Below are 17,045 nucleotides of genomic sequence, written 5' to 3' on the forward strand. Positions count from 1 at the left end.
AGTGATTTCACTGCCTGCAAGCGCAAGGACCCAAGTTCGATTCCCAGTACCAAAAAAAAAATAACCTGCCCAGGTCTCAGGCTTATCCATGAACCAGGAGGGAAGTGAAAATAAACCTGAAGACAGATCATTAATATTGATATTGATATTAAAAGTGATATTAATAATTGATATATTAATATTGATAATATTAATATTGATATTAATATTGATCATTAATAATTGATAGAAAAAAGATAAAATATTCCAGTAAAAACTAAAACAGAGCCTACAGACTCATGAGAAGATACTAAAACATATCTATCATTGGAAACAGAGAAAGGGAAGAAAAATAACTGAAGACATAATAGGAAACAGAAGCAAAAGGATTACAAGTTCAAGACTAAATTGGGCATATTAGCAAGACCCTATCTCGAACAAAAAACAAAACCAAAAAACAAAAACAAAAAATAAATTAAGGGATGGAGATGTAGCTCAGTGCTAAGGCCCTGGGGTTAATCCAAGTACTGCACAAAAGGGGAGGGGGCAGGGAGGGAGGAGGGAATGAGAGAGGGGAAATCTTCACAACTGTAGTTAGTAATTCGAGATGCTCAGCAAGGAACAAGATACACACACACACATATATACTCAGACAGACACACCCTTCCATATGTTATACCTAAACTGACAAAAATCCAAAACAAAGAAAAAGCATTAAAAGCAGCCTAAGAAAAGATACAGCCCACACAGACAGAAACAATGATCAAATGACTAAATATCTCAGTGGAAACCATGGAGACCAGCATGAAGTGAAATATTAACTTTAAAGTGGCAGTAGAGTACATGAAGACCTATGTTAACATGAAAAGAATAACTTACATTAACTAGTCTTTCAAGACTAGGGATAATTAAAGATGTTTCTCCTCCCTTAATATCAGGATCTTTCTGCATTTCCTTGATAGCTTGCAATATTTCTTTCATACCTTCTTCAAGCTGTTTATTTTCTTCTACTAATTCTTTTACTGCAAGTACATTTTTCTCATTGAATAAATATATCTTTTATACAATTTATATAATTCTATAAAGATGACAAATATTTAACACATAGAAAAAATAATGACTGGCAAAATTTAAACTTAAATATACAAAGAAATTCAAGTATTAACCAACATGAATAGTTTAGGTGAATGACAGACCTATTTCTTTAAATTAAGTTTTCTCACTTTATCTTCACTTAAGAACACAAGAGAAAAGCTAAGCAAACACCCACACAAAAAATTTAGAACATCATTTTCTGACAATGAAAAAGAGGCAAACCAACTACATGAACAGCAGAGAATGAACTATACAGATTATGAAGGTAATAACAGATAATAAAGAGTAACAAAGCTTGTATTAAATAACTTCCAGACTGATTAGTTTTTGGTATATGAGCAATAAATATACAGAAAAATAAGTGAGAACAGTAACTTACATCTATTTTGAAATTTAGTTATTACTGTCTTACTTCTTTCTAAATCTCTTCCTTTTTCAATTAGTTCTCTTGAAAGAAATTCATTCTGGACAAAAACAAGATAAAATCAATATTTTTGGTAAAATATTAAAATAGTCTATTGTTTCCAGGTTTAAAAATGTTTATCAATTGAGGTATAACACACCAAAAACATGCTACGGACAGAGAGCAGTAATTATCAAAATAAAATAAAGTCTAAAGGGCTTAAGAGATGGTGATCTTCCTTCCACCTGCCCCCTCTACCAACTCCCATGGCAAAAGGCAAAGAGATAAAATGAAGATTTTTGTCTTTAGTAGCACAATTACCTCTTCATTGTCCATCTTTATACTACCTGTTCATCCTGGCTTCTATGATGTTCAAGCTTTATTTCTGCATTTCTACTCTGTACTTCTTTAATCAATAAATCCTGTGCTATAATTTCATTCTAAAGAAAAACTTAATACATTGGGCAAGTACATATCAAATGCACTGCATTTAAATTTTTAAAACAAAAGAATGGATATAAATTACTGTTAATGTAGAAGCAAACAACTGTATAATAGTTATAGCACCATGTTACAGGAATCATAAAAAGGTTACCTGGAGAAAAGCCCACTGGAGATCTAAGAAATACTGGTCTTCCCTGTGGCCATTCTAAAATATTTTCAAGTGGATCTATTTGAGACAATTGGTAGTACCAGGCACTGAATACAAAAGATTAACCTTAAGCTTACTTTTTAAAATCTGTAAGAATACTTTTCTTTTTCTTTTGTCTTCTTCCAAATTGATATCCAGCATACTTTATGTGGCAGTAAATCTGTTCTTCAGATGTTACTACTTATAATTTATCCATATCAACTCTATTATCATATTGTTGTTGAATTTGTTGACAAAACATTGAAGACTTTTGCCTAAGTGATACTTCTGATATTAAGTCTGAAGTATGGATTCAAAGGACAAATTACTTTTTTATATGAAACTAGTCTTAACTAGGGCTTCATGTCTTCCTGATACTTTCTTCATATAGTCATCAGAAAGAGTAGAAATTTTCATTTTTCTTCATGGCTCTCCCTCTCCCTAATACAAGTACCCACTAATGACTGTAGATTTGTTAATGACCATAGGTATGATGCTTGAGACATTTCTCTTACTGTAATAGTTTCGGGAGGTGAACGATCATCTTTTATTTGAATAGATGAAGAATGTCTAGTCAAAGAGACAAAGGATGCACTCTCTACACTATTACGAATTTCAGGTAACATTCTTTTTGTTTTGTTTTGTTTTTTTTGTTCGAATCGAACTCTGGTCCTTGCGCTTGCGAGGCAGGCGGCAGAATCACTGAGCTAAAAACCCTGGCAGGTAACATTCTTGACAGATTGCATGATCATAATCTGATCTGATTGTGGAATACTAAATGATGGCCTCTTGGGTAGCAGTTCTATCTTATCTGAGTTCTTAATCTGTATTTAGAGCAAATATAGGTTAAGGAATAAAACATTTTTCTTTACTCATTTAACAATCATAAAAAGAGCAGATGTCCAAAGGGAGACAATGAAATGAAAGCACCGGTAACATTTTCCTTTATTCTCTTTGCTACTTACCTTTGATTGTGCTTCACTCATACTGAGGCTGACAAAATTCAGTTTTTGTTCTCCTGTTCTATGTTCTTGAATAAAGTGTTCAGTTAAATTCAGATTTTCAGTGGTTAATCCTACATGTAAAATAATTAACACATTGAAAAATAAAAATAATTCTTAGTACTGCAATGTTTTAATTCTTAAAAACTAGAATCAATTTCACCCAAAGTAACAGGTAGAGTAACTGCTTCCAAAATTCTTGACCCATATTTAATTAACATAACCTTCTGATACAGTTCACTTTTAATAAGCTATTAATAATTAAAGAAACCAACTTGAATTTTATCTTCTCTATCATTCTTTGTCCACTGTATACTAAAAGAATTGATGAGTACCAAATTAGTATAAAACACATGTAAAATAAGAACCACAAAATAAGTAAACTGGATATTACATTAATAAATTATGAAGCTTCACTTCTGTACAAGATTTTTGATGTGTTATAGAAGTTATAATATTAAAAAAATATAATGTTGCATTACTCATAGATATTCTTATGGACTTGACCCAGGTTTTAAAAAAAAGTTCCTTTAAAATCCTCAAAAAATGCACTGCAACGTCTATTATAAAACTTGACAAACTGTTATCTGTGCAGTAAGATAAACAGTTTATATTCAATAACACATTACTTTCCTTTGGAAAAGAATAATTTACAAAGAAAATCTTCACTGCATAGTCCTTAAAGGGAAAATATTAATGTAAGAACTGCTAAGTTTATCATTAAAGATATACAATACAGGCCGGGCATTTAGCTCAGCGGTTCGGAGGCTTGCCTTGCAAGCTCAAGGATCCGAGTTCAATCCCTATTACCAAAAAAAAAAAAAAAAAAGATGTATTTTTCAAAATTTCATGATTCTAAAGTCTCTTTTTATTCTTTTTTATTTTTTATCTTAAACCTGCTTCAGATTCACAATTAAATCTAATTGCAGTTATTTCTTCCTTTGCAGGCTATTATTTTCATTTATTAGACTTGTAACACAAAAAAGGTAAGAGAGCAAAAGCATCTCCACATATAGAAAATTTTAAAACCATACAATTCATTTCCAAATGATTATTTTAGGAAGTTTAATGTTTTTTTTGTTTGTTTTTTTTTCTCAGTACAGGGATCAAACTCAGGACCTTGCACTTGCAAGGCAGGCGAGGTGCCACTGAGCTAAATCCCTGGCCCCTCCAAATGATTTTTTTTTAAGGTATGGTATAACTGAGAATACCTGAAGTTGTATTTCCTTTTCCTCTTTCCTGAGCCATTTGACGAATTTTTCTTTTCAGGCTAAGTCGTTCTTCCTCTAAACTTTCAATCTGTAAAGCATGAATTATTAGTAATTCTCTCTAGTTCAATTATCAAATAATCAATTGATCACCACACTTGCCTCTTTCAAAAGAATCTGGTTTTCAGCTCTATACTGCTGCTGTTTTAAGCGTTTACTATTTCTAAATTCAGTTAAATCAATCATCGTCTTCGGTTCAAGGCCTACAACAGAAAGCAATACAATTAAAAATTGTAAAACATTGAAATATTTTTTTTTTTTTTTTTTTTTTTTAGACAGGGTCTCACTATGTAATTGAGACTGCCCTGGAACTCACTATGTAGCCCAGGCTGCTCTCAAACTCAGAGAGATCCTCCTGCCTCAGCCTCCCAAGTGCTGGAACTATAGGCATGCACCACCATGCCAAGCTTTAAATGAAATATAAAAATTTCATACACCACCAAGCAACCGGTTATACTCACTTAGCCTGTATTCATTAGCCTAAAGAATGAAGACCTGTTGTGCAAAAATTTTCTCTACATCTAACTGTAACAAAAAATTTATAACTGTAACATAAAAATTCATAACTATATGATTATATTATGACAACCCTGTTTTCTCCAAGTCAGTCTGTCATAATGGTACTACAATGAATTAAGAACAGAAACTTTAAAACAGATCTTAGTTCAATTCTCGCTTTCAACTTACAATGAAGTCACAGGGATAATATTGTACTTATTTTGGCTTGTCAGAATAATAATAAAATCAATCTAAACATGTGCCTGGCACATGGCAGTCATTTTTAATATTAACATGAATATCAATTATCATTATTAGTCTGATGTTCCCGGTGTACCTATCTCCTAATTACTTTCACTAAGCAGCTAGCTTTTAAAAACCAGATTATCAAAATTGTCTAAAGTAATTGCCAACCAAGATTTGAAGCTTTTTAAACAGAAAATTTGGTATTCATGAAAGCTGTATTGATTGGTTAGAGGTAATTTTTAGATATTTCAAGATTTCTGGCTGTGAACTGATTGTTCAAGTTAATCAGAAGATTAGATATCTTAGTATAATCCTAGGTCTTAATAAGACACTTTTCTCAAACAATCTGTATAAAAATGTTTATTTTTCTTCCTCTACAGATTAAAAAAATGTCTACAGATGGTCACTTTACCTCTAAGAAAGCATTAAGTGATATTTAACAAGCATAATGAAATCAGTATTTAGATCTTTATTTTCATTTTAAAGAAGCAAATTAGACTGAATAGTCATAACATTTAAACTAAAAGTATTAACTGCTGACTAATGAAGTTAATATATAAATTTTAAAGCTATGTTTACAAATAACTTCTTAGGATCAATGGAACTCTTATTCTAAATTATAACACTCAAGTATTTAAAAGTCTTTAAAAGGTCTGAATAGTATTTATACATGCCCTCATGAATTCAGCTGAAACAAAGTATTTTTCAAAGGAATAAGTCAGATAGGCTCTTCTTTTAGGGGCATAAACAAAAAATGGTAAACATTGAAATGAACTACAGAAACTTTTAAAGATGCAGTTATTACTGAGCAGATACTAGGACTGAATAACCAATGCTCCAGGCCTCTCCGCCCACCATTCCAACACCATGAAATCCCCAAGCCTACTTCAGGGCAGCTCTAGTTTGGTCTTCACTGTTTTCACTGAAATATTAATTTGAAAAAAAATTTAGCTACTTGAAATAAAATAAACACACCAAAAGTAAACAAGAAAGACACGAAACACTTGAGAAAACTATGATCTTTTTTTTCCATTACGTTTATGGTACACTTTAGGTATACAATATGCTGACATTCATCATTGGGAATTTGTACCTTTACATGATATATCTTACTTGTAATTCTTTTCCCCATTCTCCTGCCCTCCCTTCAACCCTCTACCTCCCGTTTACAAGAAAACTGTGACCTTAAAGACGGCTTACCCATACGCTCTCTCAATGCTTCATTTTCATCAAGGAAATCATTGATCTTCAACTCAAGTTTATTGATCTCCTTAGTTAATACTTCAATCTCTCGATCTCTTATTTTAATTTGGTTTTTACAATTCTTTATTTCAATAACAGCATCTTCTAAACCATATACTCCCTGAAAAACAGCCAATGTAAATATCTTGTGTTTCATTTGAATAAATCCATCAAGTCCATGAATTTATTGTTTTATTAAGTCTAAAGGGAAATAAATATGCACCTGCAATTTATATGGTAGGTATATACAAGGGTTTTTGTAAATTTTAAATTAATTTCTTTCACCTATACTCGAAAACATAACAACTATACTTTAAGGATTTTTTTGTTATGCTTTTATTAACCCAATCTAGTAATAATAATAATGATGGAATATGAAACAGCTGAAACTTCCCAGTAAGTTATTTTAATGGCTCAAATTATTGCACATAAAATACTTAAGAAAATATAGATAAAAATAAAAAATGAATCACCATATATATTAGTTGCCAGATTTACTTTTTTTTTTTTTTGGTCCCAGGGATTGAACTTGGGACCTTGTGCTTACAAGGCAGGCAGCAGACCCACTGAGCTAAATCCCTGGCCCACCAGATTTACTTTTAATCAGATTTAAGACGAAATACAGAGAATAAAGTAGACCGGGTTGACACAGTAAGTAACAAAACTGTCACAAGTTTTATCAAACTAGCCAGTGGGGTCACATCTACACAGTGGCCCAAAGCACACAGAAAACGAAGCACTTAAACCTGCTGCCTCATCAAAGCTGCTTATGTGGGCAAAATGCTAAGGTCTGAAAACAATTCTCACAACAAAAAAAATGAATGCTCATAAGCTTGAATAGTTTAACAATTCACTCAGAACCATATTTATTGAGAGACTTATGAGTGTTTTTTAAATAGAATATAGTAAGTGACACAGAACTGTCTGAGTAGCCAAAATAAATATAAGCTCCTTGACTGACAAGATAAAAATACATACCGATTCATAATCTTTTAATCGCTTCAGAGCCTCAATTAATTCTTTATCCTTTGCCCTAGCATCCCCCTCTGCCAGCTCAGCTGTTCTCTCTGCCTCTTTAGTTTTCTCTTGTAAAACTTGCAACTTTGACTGAATTTTCATATAATGAGTCTGTTGAGAAAGAGTTGAAGTACCTTCAGAGTAAACACAAAAATTATGAGTTAATCATAATTCGTCTTTTAAATCAGTGGTTCTGATAGAGAAAACTTACAAATAGCAAAACCTATGAAAGGTCATAATGTAGAATGACTTCTGCTGTCCCTAAAAGCAGTTTAGTTTAATCTTCGTTTAGTTCAGAATTAAGACACTGGAGGCATTAACCACTGAATGAGGTATCTGGCCTCATCCTGAGATAACTGGGCACATTGAGACCCCCAGGCTCCAAAGTTTTGTAAACCACATGGTTGTAAAGGTCAAGGTAAAAAGAACCATTGTTCCCTCCTTTCTTCCCATTTCTAAAGGTGTAGGGAAGGGTGGGATGGGTAGGGGAAGAGTAAAAAGGGAAAGGAAAAAAATGTGAGATAATGAAAAGATGAAAATAAAGTGTTTGTAGATGGGGAGGGGAGGAGGGGGTGAAGGGAGGGCAGGGGTAAGGGGAAAAAATGAGAATCAAGACTTGTCATGTGGAGGTACAAGATCCCAACAATGAATGCAACTGTATCCCTAAAATGTACCAATGAACTTTTTTTTTTCAAAAAAAAAAAAAAAAAAAAAAAAAAAAAGAACCATTGTTAGCTTTGCTTTGTTGACCGGGAACACCCCCTTCCCCTGGACTAGAATATATAGATAGATGAATCTTAAAGGTAAAACTCCTTAACTACAAAGAAATGCTACAATTGCGTTGAAATTTAACTGTCTTGTGACTATGATTTATATATCAACAATGTGAACTGAGAATGAAATGTAACCACCTGAATGAGATCATGGCTGTAAAACCCCATAAAAGGGGAAGCTATAGCCCAGAACGGGGTTGATCCTGGCACTGATTTTAGGTGCTACTGACCTTTGTCGACAAAATAAACTTTTCTTATTTTCTTCCATTCTGCGCCTCTGGATGTCAGTTACCAATTCCTTCCATAACAGTTCCAATATGAGGACAGAAGTAGTATGTCACTAAAAAGCTTGGTACAACCTTGCTTCTGTGTCATTGAAATTATTCCCTCTCCTTAGAGCCATTTGTATGACTCACATTATTTATTCCTCTTTTAATCTCTTTTTCATTGTCCTCTCAGTGCAGCTTTTCCTTCACCATCTAAATGATAATTCTACAAACTCACTATTTCCTACTATTTGGGTCTTTTTAAAAATCTTTCGATATTTTACTAAACATATCCACGAATTTGTCATGAATAGTTTATATTACAAATCCCTTCTGTACCTACAGTATGTAGGGCAATGCAGATATAACAGGAGTCATGTTGAGAGGGCTTATTGATCAGCAAAACTATTGTTAGGTAAGGTAACAGGAATTTAGTTTAAGCAATTATTTTAAGGAGAATATGATGAGACTTTAACTGGGTAAGATTAATTCAAATGCTGATGTGTCAAATTCTGAAAACTAACTGCAATGCTGACATGGTGATTAAAATTTTATTCTCTCTATTCCTTAAGTATAAAAGGGAAGTTAAATAAAAACAATTATATTACCATTTTCATTTTTTATATAATGAGTCTGATAACAGTGCTAATGTAATATTCTTTCCTTTTTTGTTTTTTTTCCTTCAGATTTTTGAGACAGGGACTCACTATTTCAGGCTGGGCCTGAACTCAATGGGTAGCCCAGGCTGACCTCAAACCTGGCTATCCTCCTGCCTCAGCCTCCCGAGTATCGGGATTACAGGCACGTGCCACCACATCCAGCTGTAATTTTTCATCAGAGAGGAAAAAACAAGACAAAACATTCATCTTTTATAAATGTAAGCACTGCTAATACAAGCATAATAATATATAACTTTAGAAAATATGATGAAATGGAAAAGGAGAATAATATATCTCACACAATTCTAACAAAAATGGTATATAAAGTAACTGTATACTTATGAAATATTAAATTACCTTTGTTTCTTTGGAGCTCATTTTTCAAATCTTCAATAATAAAAGTATTTTTTTCCATTTCTTTTGTATACTGTTCTACTTGTTCAGTGAGCATCTTAATTTGATCATCTCTTTTGTGTACACCCTACAAAATATTTCAAAATATCACATATCCCTTTATGAATATCAACATACATTTTCAAGGTAAAGAAAAAGGGAGGCATTTGTTTTTAACAAGACTACAGAAATGCTTTCTTGTGGGTAAAACTGGACTTTAATATTTTGTATACCTCAAGTGCACAACACTATGTTAAGTTCGCTGCTATCACTTTGTGTTTTATCCTGCACTTTCTCTTTTATTCAACTTTGCCTCTGTCTCTTCAGTATTTCATTCAGATATGCTGCTTTTAATTCTTCTAATTTTCCAAATATTTCTCAAATTTCATTCTTTCTTATGGCCTATGACTAAAAAGAACTCAGATAATGAACTATGGCTTTCATTTGAGTATATGTATTTTAATAAATATAAATCTGTGCATAGCCATTGAAATTATAATCACACGTTTAGTTGATTTCACATTTCATAGGTTATGTCAAGACTTAGATAATGAATTTTAAGATATTTTAGAATCTTAGTGTTTTTAAAAGAAAATTTTTGACTAAAACTGTATTTATTAGCCACATCAACAGAAAAAAATAAAATGACTCCATTCCTAACTGTCTTTCTTTCTCTAAACTTCACTGATTATTTTCTGGGAACTAGTGTAAGAAAATTAAAAATACTATACACCCAGTAATGGAAGCCACTAAATTTAAAGAACATAAAACATAATAAATAAGAAAATTCACACTCTTAATTTTTAAAAACTGGTTGATGAATTAAATTTTGAGAAGTTTTTACCTGTTGCAGAGCCATAATGTTACTTTTATCAGCATCAAGCTGGGCATTTTTAAGTTTCTCCCTCAGATTATGTAATGTTTGCTGATATTCAATAATCTCATCATCTTTAGTGGACAAAATTAACTAGAAATAAAACAAATGAGATCAATTACAAAAAATGGAAATTAACAGATCATTCTTCATTTATGATAAATAACATTATACCATTAGAATATCAAAGAAAAACAGAAAAGATCTAGGAGTGGTGCAGTCCTGTAATTCCCATATCATAAGGCTTAGGCAGCAGGATTGCTTCATGTTTGAGGCCAAAAATATTATGTCAATAACCAGCAACTACCACTACAACTTTTGCTCATTTTGTACATACAACCTGAAGTTTGGGTTCAAAACACACACTATAATTTTCACTTTAAAAAATTCAATTTTATTTGAAAAACTGCAAGGTCTCAAAACTCACTTTTAAAAAAGTTATTAGTACCTCCACATAAAAATTTTTAATACAACTGATTTTTATGGAATAAACATTAAAATACTGAGAGAGAAAATATCTAGAATGAGTGAAAAATATTGTGTTCTTAGAGACAAAATATCATGCTAAACATGTTCATCCTTAATCTCTAAATCAATTTATAACTTTTACATACACTCAAAAAAATATTTTTAAAAACAAATCAACAGCCTATTTTTCAACTTGTTTGTAAGGGTCTAAAAGCAGAAAATTAATAAAAACAGCCTTTTTAGATATTCAGACATGTAATAGTTAAAATAACTATATGTTGTTAGAATACAGGTCAATAAAAAGGAGTCCAAAAATAACTCAATTCAACAGATCTGTATGTAATAAACACGATACTGTATTTCAGCATGAAAAAGATGAAATCTTCAATGGTATCTGAATAACAGAGTAGCTCTGTTGCATCCATATTACATTCTTTATACCTAAGTGGATTATACATACTTCCAAGACTGAAATGCAAAAGATTAAATCAGAAGATACTAGGAAATAATATGACAGAAGTTCATATGAAGAAGCTTTTCTAGTTATGGAATAAAAGTTGAAAGCCTCTAAAATATATTTAAATACACACTACAAAAATACTTTATATTAAAAGCTACCACAGAAGGGCTCAGTGGCACCAGCACCTGCCTGGCAAGTGCAAGGTCCTGAGTTCGATCCCCAGTTCTGCAAAAAGAAAAGCTATCACAGAGCCAAAAGATAGGAGACAAATTGGAGGAATGTATTTGGAACATAAATCACAATTATGCTTGTGGCAATTTATTTTACCAGTATATATGTGCTTTTTCAAAACAGCATCTATACAGGAATATTCACTAAAACATTACTGCTAACAGAAAAAATTAGAAACCCCTAAATGTCACAGAGAATTATCAAATTTACATATCTACATAGAAAAATTACATAGCCATTAAAAAGAACATAAAATCAGACATAAAGTCACTATAACAAAATATTAAGTCAAAACAAAATACAGCAAACATACAACATAATGTCATTTCCTCATCAAAAAATAAAAATACTTATTTTTTCCAAAGTCTAGTAAACTAAAGTCTACAGGTAAAATCCGGCCTGCTACTTTTTTTTTTGTAAATAAGAGTTTTACTGAAAAATATCCTTATTTATTTATTGTCTGTGGTTGTTTTCATGTTGTACCAGCAGAACTGAATTATAACAGTTATAAAATTGAGTTATAGCAGAGAAGAGATGGCCTAAAATATTTACTTACTAGCACTTTATATAAAATTTACTTACCCATGATTCCTCAGTCCTCATTTTCAATGTTACTGTTTTTGTCTCAGGTAGACATCATCTAACTCCCCAGATAACCAATCCTAAAATACCTCAGGTTCAATTCCAACTATAAACCTAGCTAGAAGCAATGATGCCAGTCCTGAAAGCTTTTACAATAATCATTAATTCAGTCATATTCAATGTTTGTCAAATACACAAACATCACAATCCCAGCTTCTCATATTTTAAAGCCGTGGAACTGGTTGAGATTATAGTGTGTGAAGAAGAAGAGAGACAGAAACTGAAATTCCTAAGTGATTCGGAGAAGTCACTTTTGTCATTCCCTTACTCTTATTAATCTTGATTTGAAAGCACTCATTCAGTAACAAGCATGAGGACAGTTTAGAGCTTTTATTACGATAAACTTTTTAAAAACTAATTAAAATGTTATCACTAGTATAAGTTCTTTAAACAAAAATAAGACTAAAATTTAAATCTAAAGTATAAAATGAAAAAAGATTATATCCATTGAGAAAAAGCACCTTCCATTCTTCTACTTTGGCATTCACAGCTACCATGATTGGATCATCTTCTTCATTTTTTGCTTTCAGAAGATCTGTAAGCTCCTGAACCTAAAACGCAACAATTATTTCAAAAACTGGTAAAAATTGGTACAATATAAATATAATTACTACATATGCATATTTATATATGTACACATATACATATATAGATATATTACCTTTACTTATTATCTGTTACTGCCATGGTGTTGCAGTTAAAGATAACATTCAATGGTTTCTGAATCTTTATACATTTTGAGTAACTAATCCAAAAATTCAAATTCTGGAATGTTTCAAAATTAACTCCTATTTGGCACTGACATGATACCGCAAATATTAAAATTCCACACCTATGTGATAGGCTTCATTCAAAACATGGGCACATTAAAAATATTGTATAAAATTATCTTCGGGATATATATATATGTATCAGGTATACACGAAATACAAACAAATTTAGTATTTAGACTCAGGTCTTACCCCCAGGCTATCTCGTTATGTATATTCATTCACTCACTGCAAAATTAAATAAATTCAAAATCTGAAATACTTCTGTCCCTGAGCATTTCAAGGGAGACCTAACCTGTACTAATTATCTTTTATTACCAGAGAACTATATTTTAAACATTATTCTTCATTTTAAAAGTTTAATTCCAAATAAACAGTGAAAAATGCATTGGTTACTAATATATGCATAGCATATTAATCTTAAGATTTACTATCTTCAGCAGCAAATCCCCATAATTATAATCTTTGTAAAACTATCCATACATTCAATCAGGTATCCTTAATAGCAACCCTAGGTGGCAACAATTACAAGGTGCTTATGAGATTAAAGAAACAACTTTTCAAGATGGCAACATATTACAGTACTAAAAAGAGAAACAAAATCCACATTTTAGAAAATTAAAGCATTTCTAGTTTCAAACAAATAGCAATGAAACAATATGAAGTCTTTGTACAAATTCACCATACCCAGGGATTTAGCTCAATGGTTCTGTTCCCTACCTAGCAAGCACAAGGTCCTGAGTTCAATCCCTGACACCCCCCAAAAAGTCACTGTAACAGTTATTCTTACTTGAAGTCGATAGTGATCATTCTCTTTTTTTAACTGGTCCATCATATTATCTGTCTGATGCACAACAGCCTTCATCCTATTATATTCGTCAGTCATCTTCTCCATTTCCTGTACAGACTCTTCTAGATTTTTTCTCATTTCTTGATTCTGAACTTCAATTTTCTCATTAGCTTCTGTTAAAGTCTAAAAAAATTAGAGACATCGTAACTTTTAAGAAACTAAAGTTTATATGAAAAGTAAATGGAACCATAAATATCCAAAATAAATAAAATTCTTTATTGAATGCTAGGATGAACTGATGTTAACCAATTAAAACAAATTAGATATAAAGAAAATTATACATAAATTTCTCAATTAAACTTAACACTCAAGATAGACATTCATAAAAAAAAAAGAGCAAGGAGTTGCAACTTCAAAGATGCAATTTATTTCACACCTTCCAAGTACACAGTGACAGCTTTATAATATGGCATTTACACTGTAAACAAATTATGATTCTATGTCAATCATTGCTCCAGACTGGCTTGTTCATTTTACCTGTATTTCATCCAGATATTGAACAAGCTCATAGTTTTTTTTAGACAATTGTGATCGGTAGTCACTATCTTCTCCTCTTCTTGATAGAAGCGATTCTTTTTGAGAATCTATTTGTTTCTGGTAGTCAATAATATCCTGACGAAGCTGTTCATTCTGAAAATATCAACACAACATTGCTAAGAAACTTTCTGGAATAACAAAATTACATCCTCTCAGTAGTGTGCTCAGAATATATCTTTAAATTCCCAAGCTTTCACCACCCTTAAAGCCTCACCTTTTTCTTTAGACGTTTGTTCTCCAGAAAAGGACACGAGAAAGGTAATTAGAAATGAGAAAAGCAACACAAAATTAAAAATAATAGTGAGAAATTAAAATAAAAATTAAGAAAGTTTAGGAGAATGAAGTATACTGTTTTGAATAGCCAAAGAACATTTTGATTATGCTAGAAAGAATGCCTATTAAGATAGATGATGCACAAACAGTATTTGACCCAGAAATCAAATAATCAGAGTATGTAAGATTCCATGAGAAACAAAAATTTTAAAAGAATGCTAGATAAAAGAATAATAAAAACCGAATTTCAGTCATATACTTCACTGGTGAATTAGGAAAGACTAGTTTTTATAACAAAAAGCTTTCTTCACCTATGCAGAGCTAAGAAATGCATATAGTACTTAATGGCATCAAATTTTGTCTAATTTCCTGAGATAAAATCATATCATAAAATCAGCTAGTTTAAAACACTGGTTACTTAGAAGATTCCATTACTGGTTACAACAGATTTATATAAACTTTTTTAGTAAGTAATTTTTGTTGAACTAGCACAACTACTAAAATGTTTTACCAACCTCTCTTCTTAATTTGCTGTTTTCATTTTCTGCCTCCTCATTTCGAAGAGCCAACTAAATTAGCAAAAAAAAAGAGAGAGATTTCAGCAGCAGTTCAATATAAATAAAAGTTTTCAGCTTGTTGCTTTAAATTCTAAATATGCTCAATAGAGGTTTAGCTACTAAGGCATAAATATGATAAAATTTTTTGAAAAATAAGGATTAGAAAGGACAAAACAGGCCCATTTTAAAAGATCTAAAAAACCATATGATGAGTATCAATTGAGAATAATGAATTAGTGCACATAAAGTGCCTGGGACATAGTAAAGACTCTATGGAAGCTGTTTGATCTACATGCATTTCAGCCAAAATGAATAATTGCTGGTCCTGAGTACACGGTAATATCTCTTAACACAGGTCTTAGCAAATGTTTTATTATCTCTCTAGAATGCTCATTCCTTGGCCACCACATACACTTTGATTCCTATTGCCACACTACTCTTACCTTAGGCCTCAGCTTTGAGACTGATTTCTGAATTGCAAGACTGATTTGGTATCCTTCCCAGAGTATCCCACAATATTCTTACATCCTATGTTTCCCCATAGTGCCATACTATCCCTATATTATGCTTAAAGCTGATTATGAGTATCCTTCAGACCTAGAAAATAGTTACTGTAGCCCTAGTAACTAGCAAAGTCTTTGATATTCAGTAAATATACAATAAAACCAACTGATAAAGGCAAAGAAGGAATTACCCAAGCAATCCAAACCCACACTCAATCTCTTAAAAACTGCACAGCTACACACGTTATACATTCCACTTTTCCAAATCTCCTATGCATATAAATACACTAATACAAGCATGTATAACTTTTTACCCAAAATAAACCAGGATAGTAAGAAAATCACTTGTTTATGAATGCCTATTAACTTCTTCATACCAAACCTCAAGACCAAGGTATCAATTTTATGTATCACAATGTCCTCAGAAAAATATGCATCCAAATATAAAAGATTAATCCAGTTATAGTCACTAGAAGTACTTAATCCACTTTATTTTAAAGATGAGATGACAAAATGAACAGTAATATAAAATCTTACCGACAGATGCAGATCATGCCTCAACTGTAATATAGAGCATAAAACTGATACTGTTACCAATGACTATGTTCCACAAGAGCATCTTAATTGGAACAGTTAAAATTCACTAAAGAAAATGTGCCTTACCTGTTCATTAACTTTCTTCTCTTTATTTAAATCCTTTTCTATGTCCTCCAATTCTCTGTCTTTTTGTTCCAACTGCTTTTCCAGTTGGCGAATTTCATCACGTAAAAACCGAGTGTCCCTTCCACCTGTAGTCTGCTGGGCCATCTTAAAGGGAAAAAACAAAGCATAAATTAGTTCCATTATTTTGGGACGTTGGACTGAATAAACAAGCAAATGATTATCTTGATTTTAAAGTTTCATTATGCTTCAGCACCACATGCTTAAAATTGTATCAATTTAAAAATTACTTTTTAAAAAATATCTAACTCATATAAGTTTTAGTACACAAGGTTACAAACCTTTAGCTTTTCTTGAACCACTCACTGAGAGGTGAAAACAACTGACTGTTAATCACTCAGCCTCTGCTACAGCCCCTTAGGCACAACCCAATCTTGACTTCTTTACCTTACCTATTCAGCTTTCACAATTATCACACTTCAGGCACTTTCCTACCACGATATGCAACTGCCCTACTTTTCTACTCCATACCACTGCCTGGTGAAAGATTTACAAAGAATCAATCCACCTTTATAAATCATTTTTCACAAAAATGTTTATTGATACCAGGCGTGGTGGCGCACATCTATAATCCCAGCACTCGGGAGGCTGAGGCAGGAGGATCACTGTGAGTTCGAGACCAGCCTGGGCTACATAGTGAGTTCTAGGTCAGTCTCAACTACATAGTGGGACCCTGTCTCAAAATGCAA

The 17,045-nt window shown here is 32.0% G+C and overlaps 1 protein-coding gene across 1 annotated transcript in view; it reads right to left on the reverse strand.

Annotated features, from left to right (window-relative positions):
* The window catches only part of Cep290 (centrosomal protein 290), a 79,294-nt gene that overhangs the window by 58,426 nt on the left and 3,823 nt on the right, over nt 1-17,045 (reverse strand). The window contains exons 6-19 of the mRNA XM_010629786.2: nt 16,300-16,443; nt 15,092-15,145; nt 14,244-14,396; nt 13,707-13,889; nt 12,608-12,697; nt 10,316-10,438; nt 9,436-9,559; nt 7,342-7,514; nt 6,322-6,484; nt 4,480-4,580; nt 4,321-4,408; nt 3,074-3,183; nt 1,454-1,538; nt 859-1,001 (exon numbers count right to left, since the gene is read on the reverse strand). Of these exons, the coding sequence (XP_010628088.1) occupies nt 859-1,001; nt 1,454-1,538; nt 3,074-3,183; nt 4,321-4,408; nt 4,480-4,580; nt 6,322-6,484; nt 7,342-7,514; nt 9,436-9,559; nt 10,316-10,438; nt 12,608-12,697; nt 13,707-13,889; nt 14,244-14,396; nt 15,092-15,145; nt 16,300-16,443 (1,734 nt within the window). The remainder of the gene's footprint in view (nt 1-858; nt 1,002-1,453; nt 1,539-3,073; nt 3,184-4,320; nt 4,409-4,479; nt 4,581-6,321; nt 6,485-7,341; nt 7,515-9,435; nt 9,560-10,315; nt 10,439-12,607; nt 12,698-13,706; nt 13,890-14,243; nt 14,397-15,091; nt 15,146-16,299; nt 16,444-17,045) is intronic.

This window comes from Fukomys damarensis, unplaced genomic scaffold (assembly GCF_012274545.1).
Source record: "Fukomys damarensis isolate Sample0158 unplaced genomic scaffold, DMR_v1.0_HiC HiC_scaffold_15, whole genome shotgun sequence".
NCBI classification, from domain to species: Eukaryota; Metazoa; Chordata; class Mammalia; order Rodentia; family Bathyergidae; genus Fukomys; species Fukomys damarensis.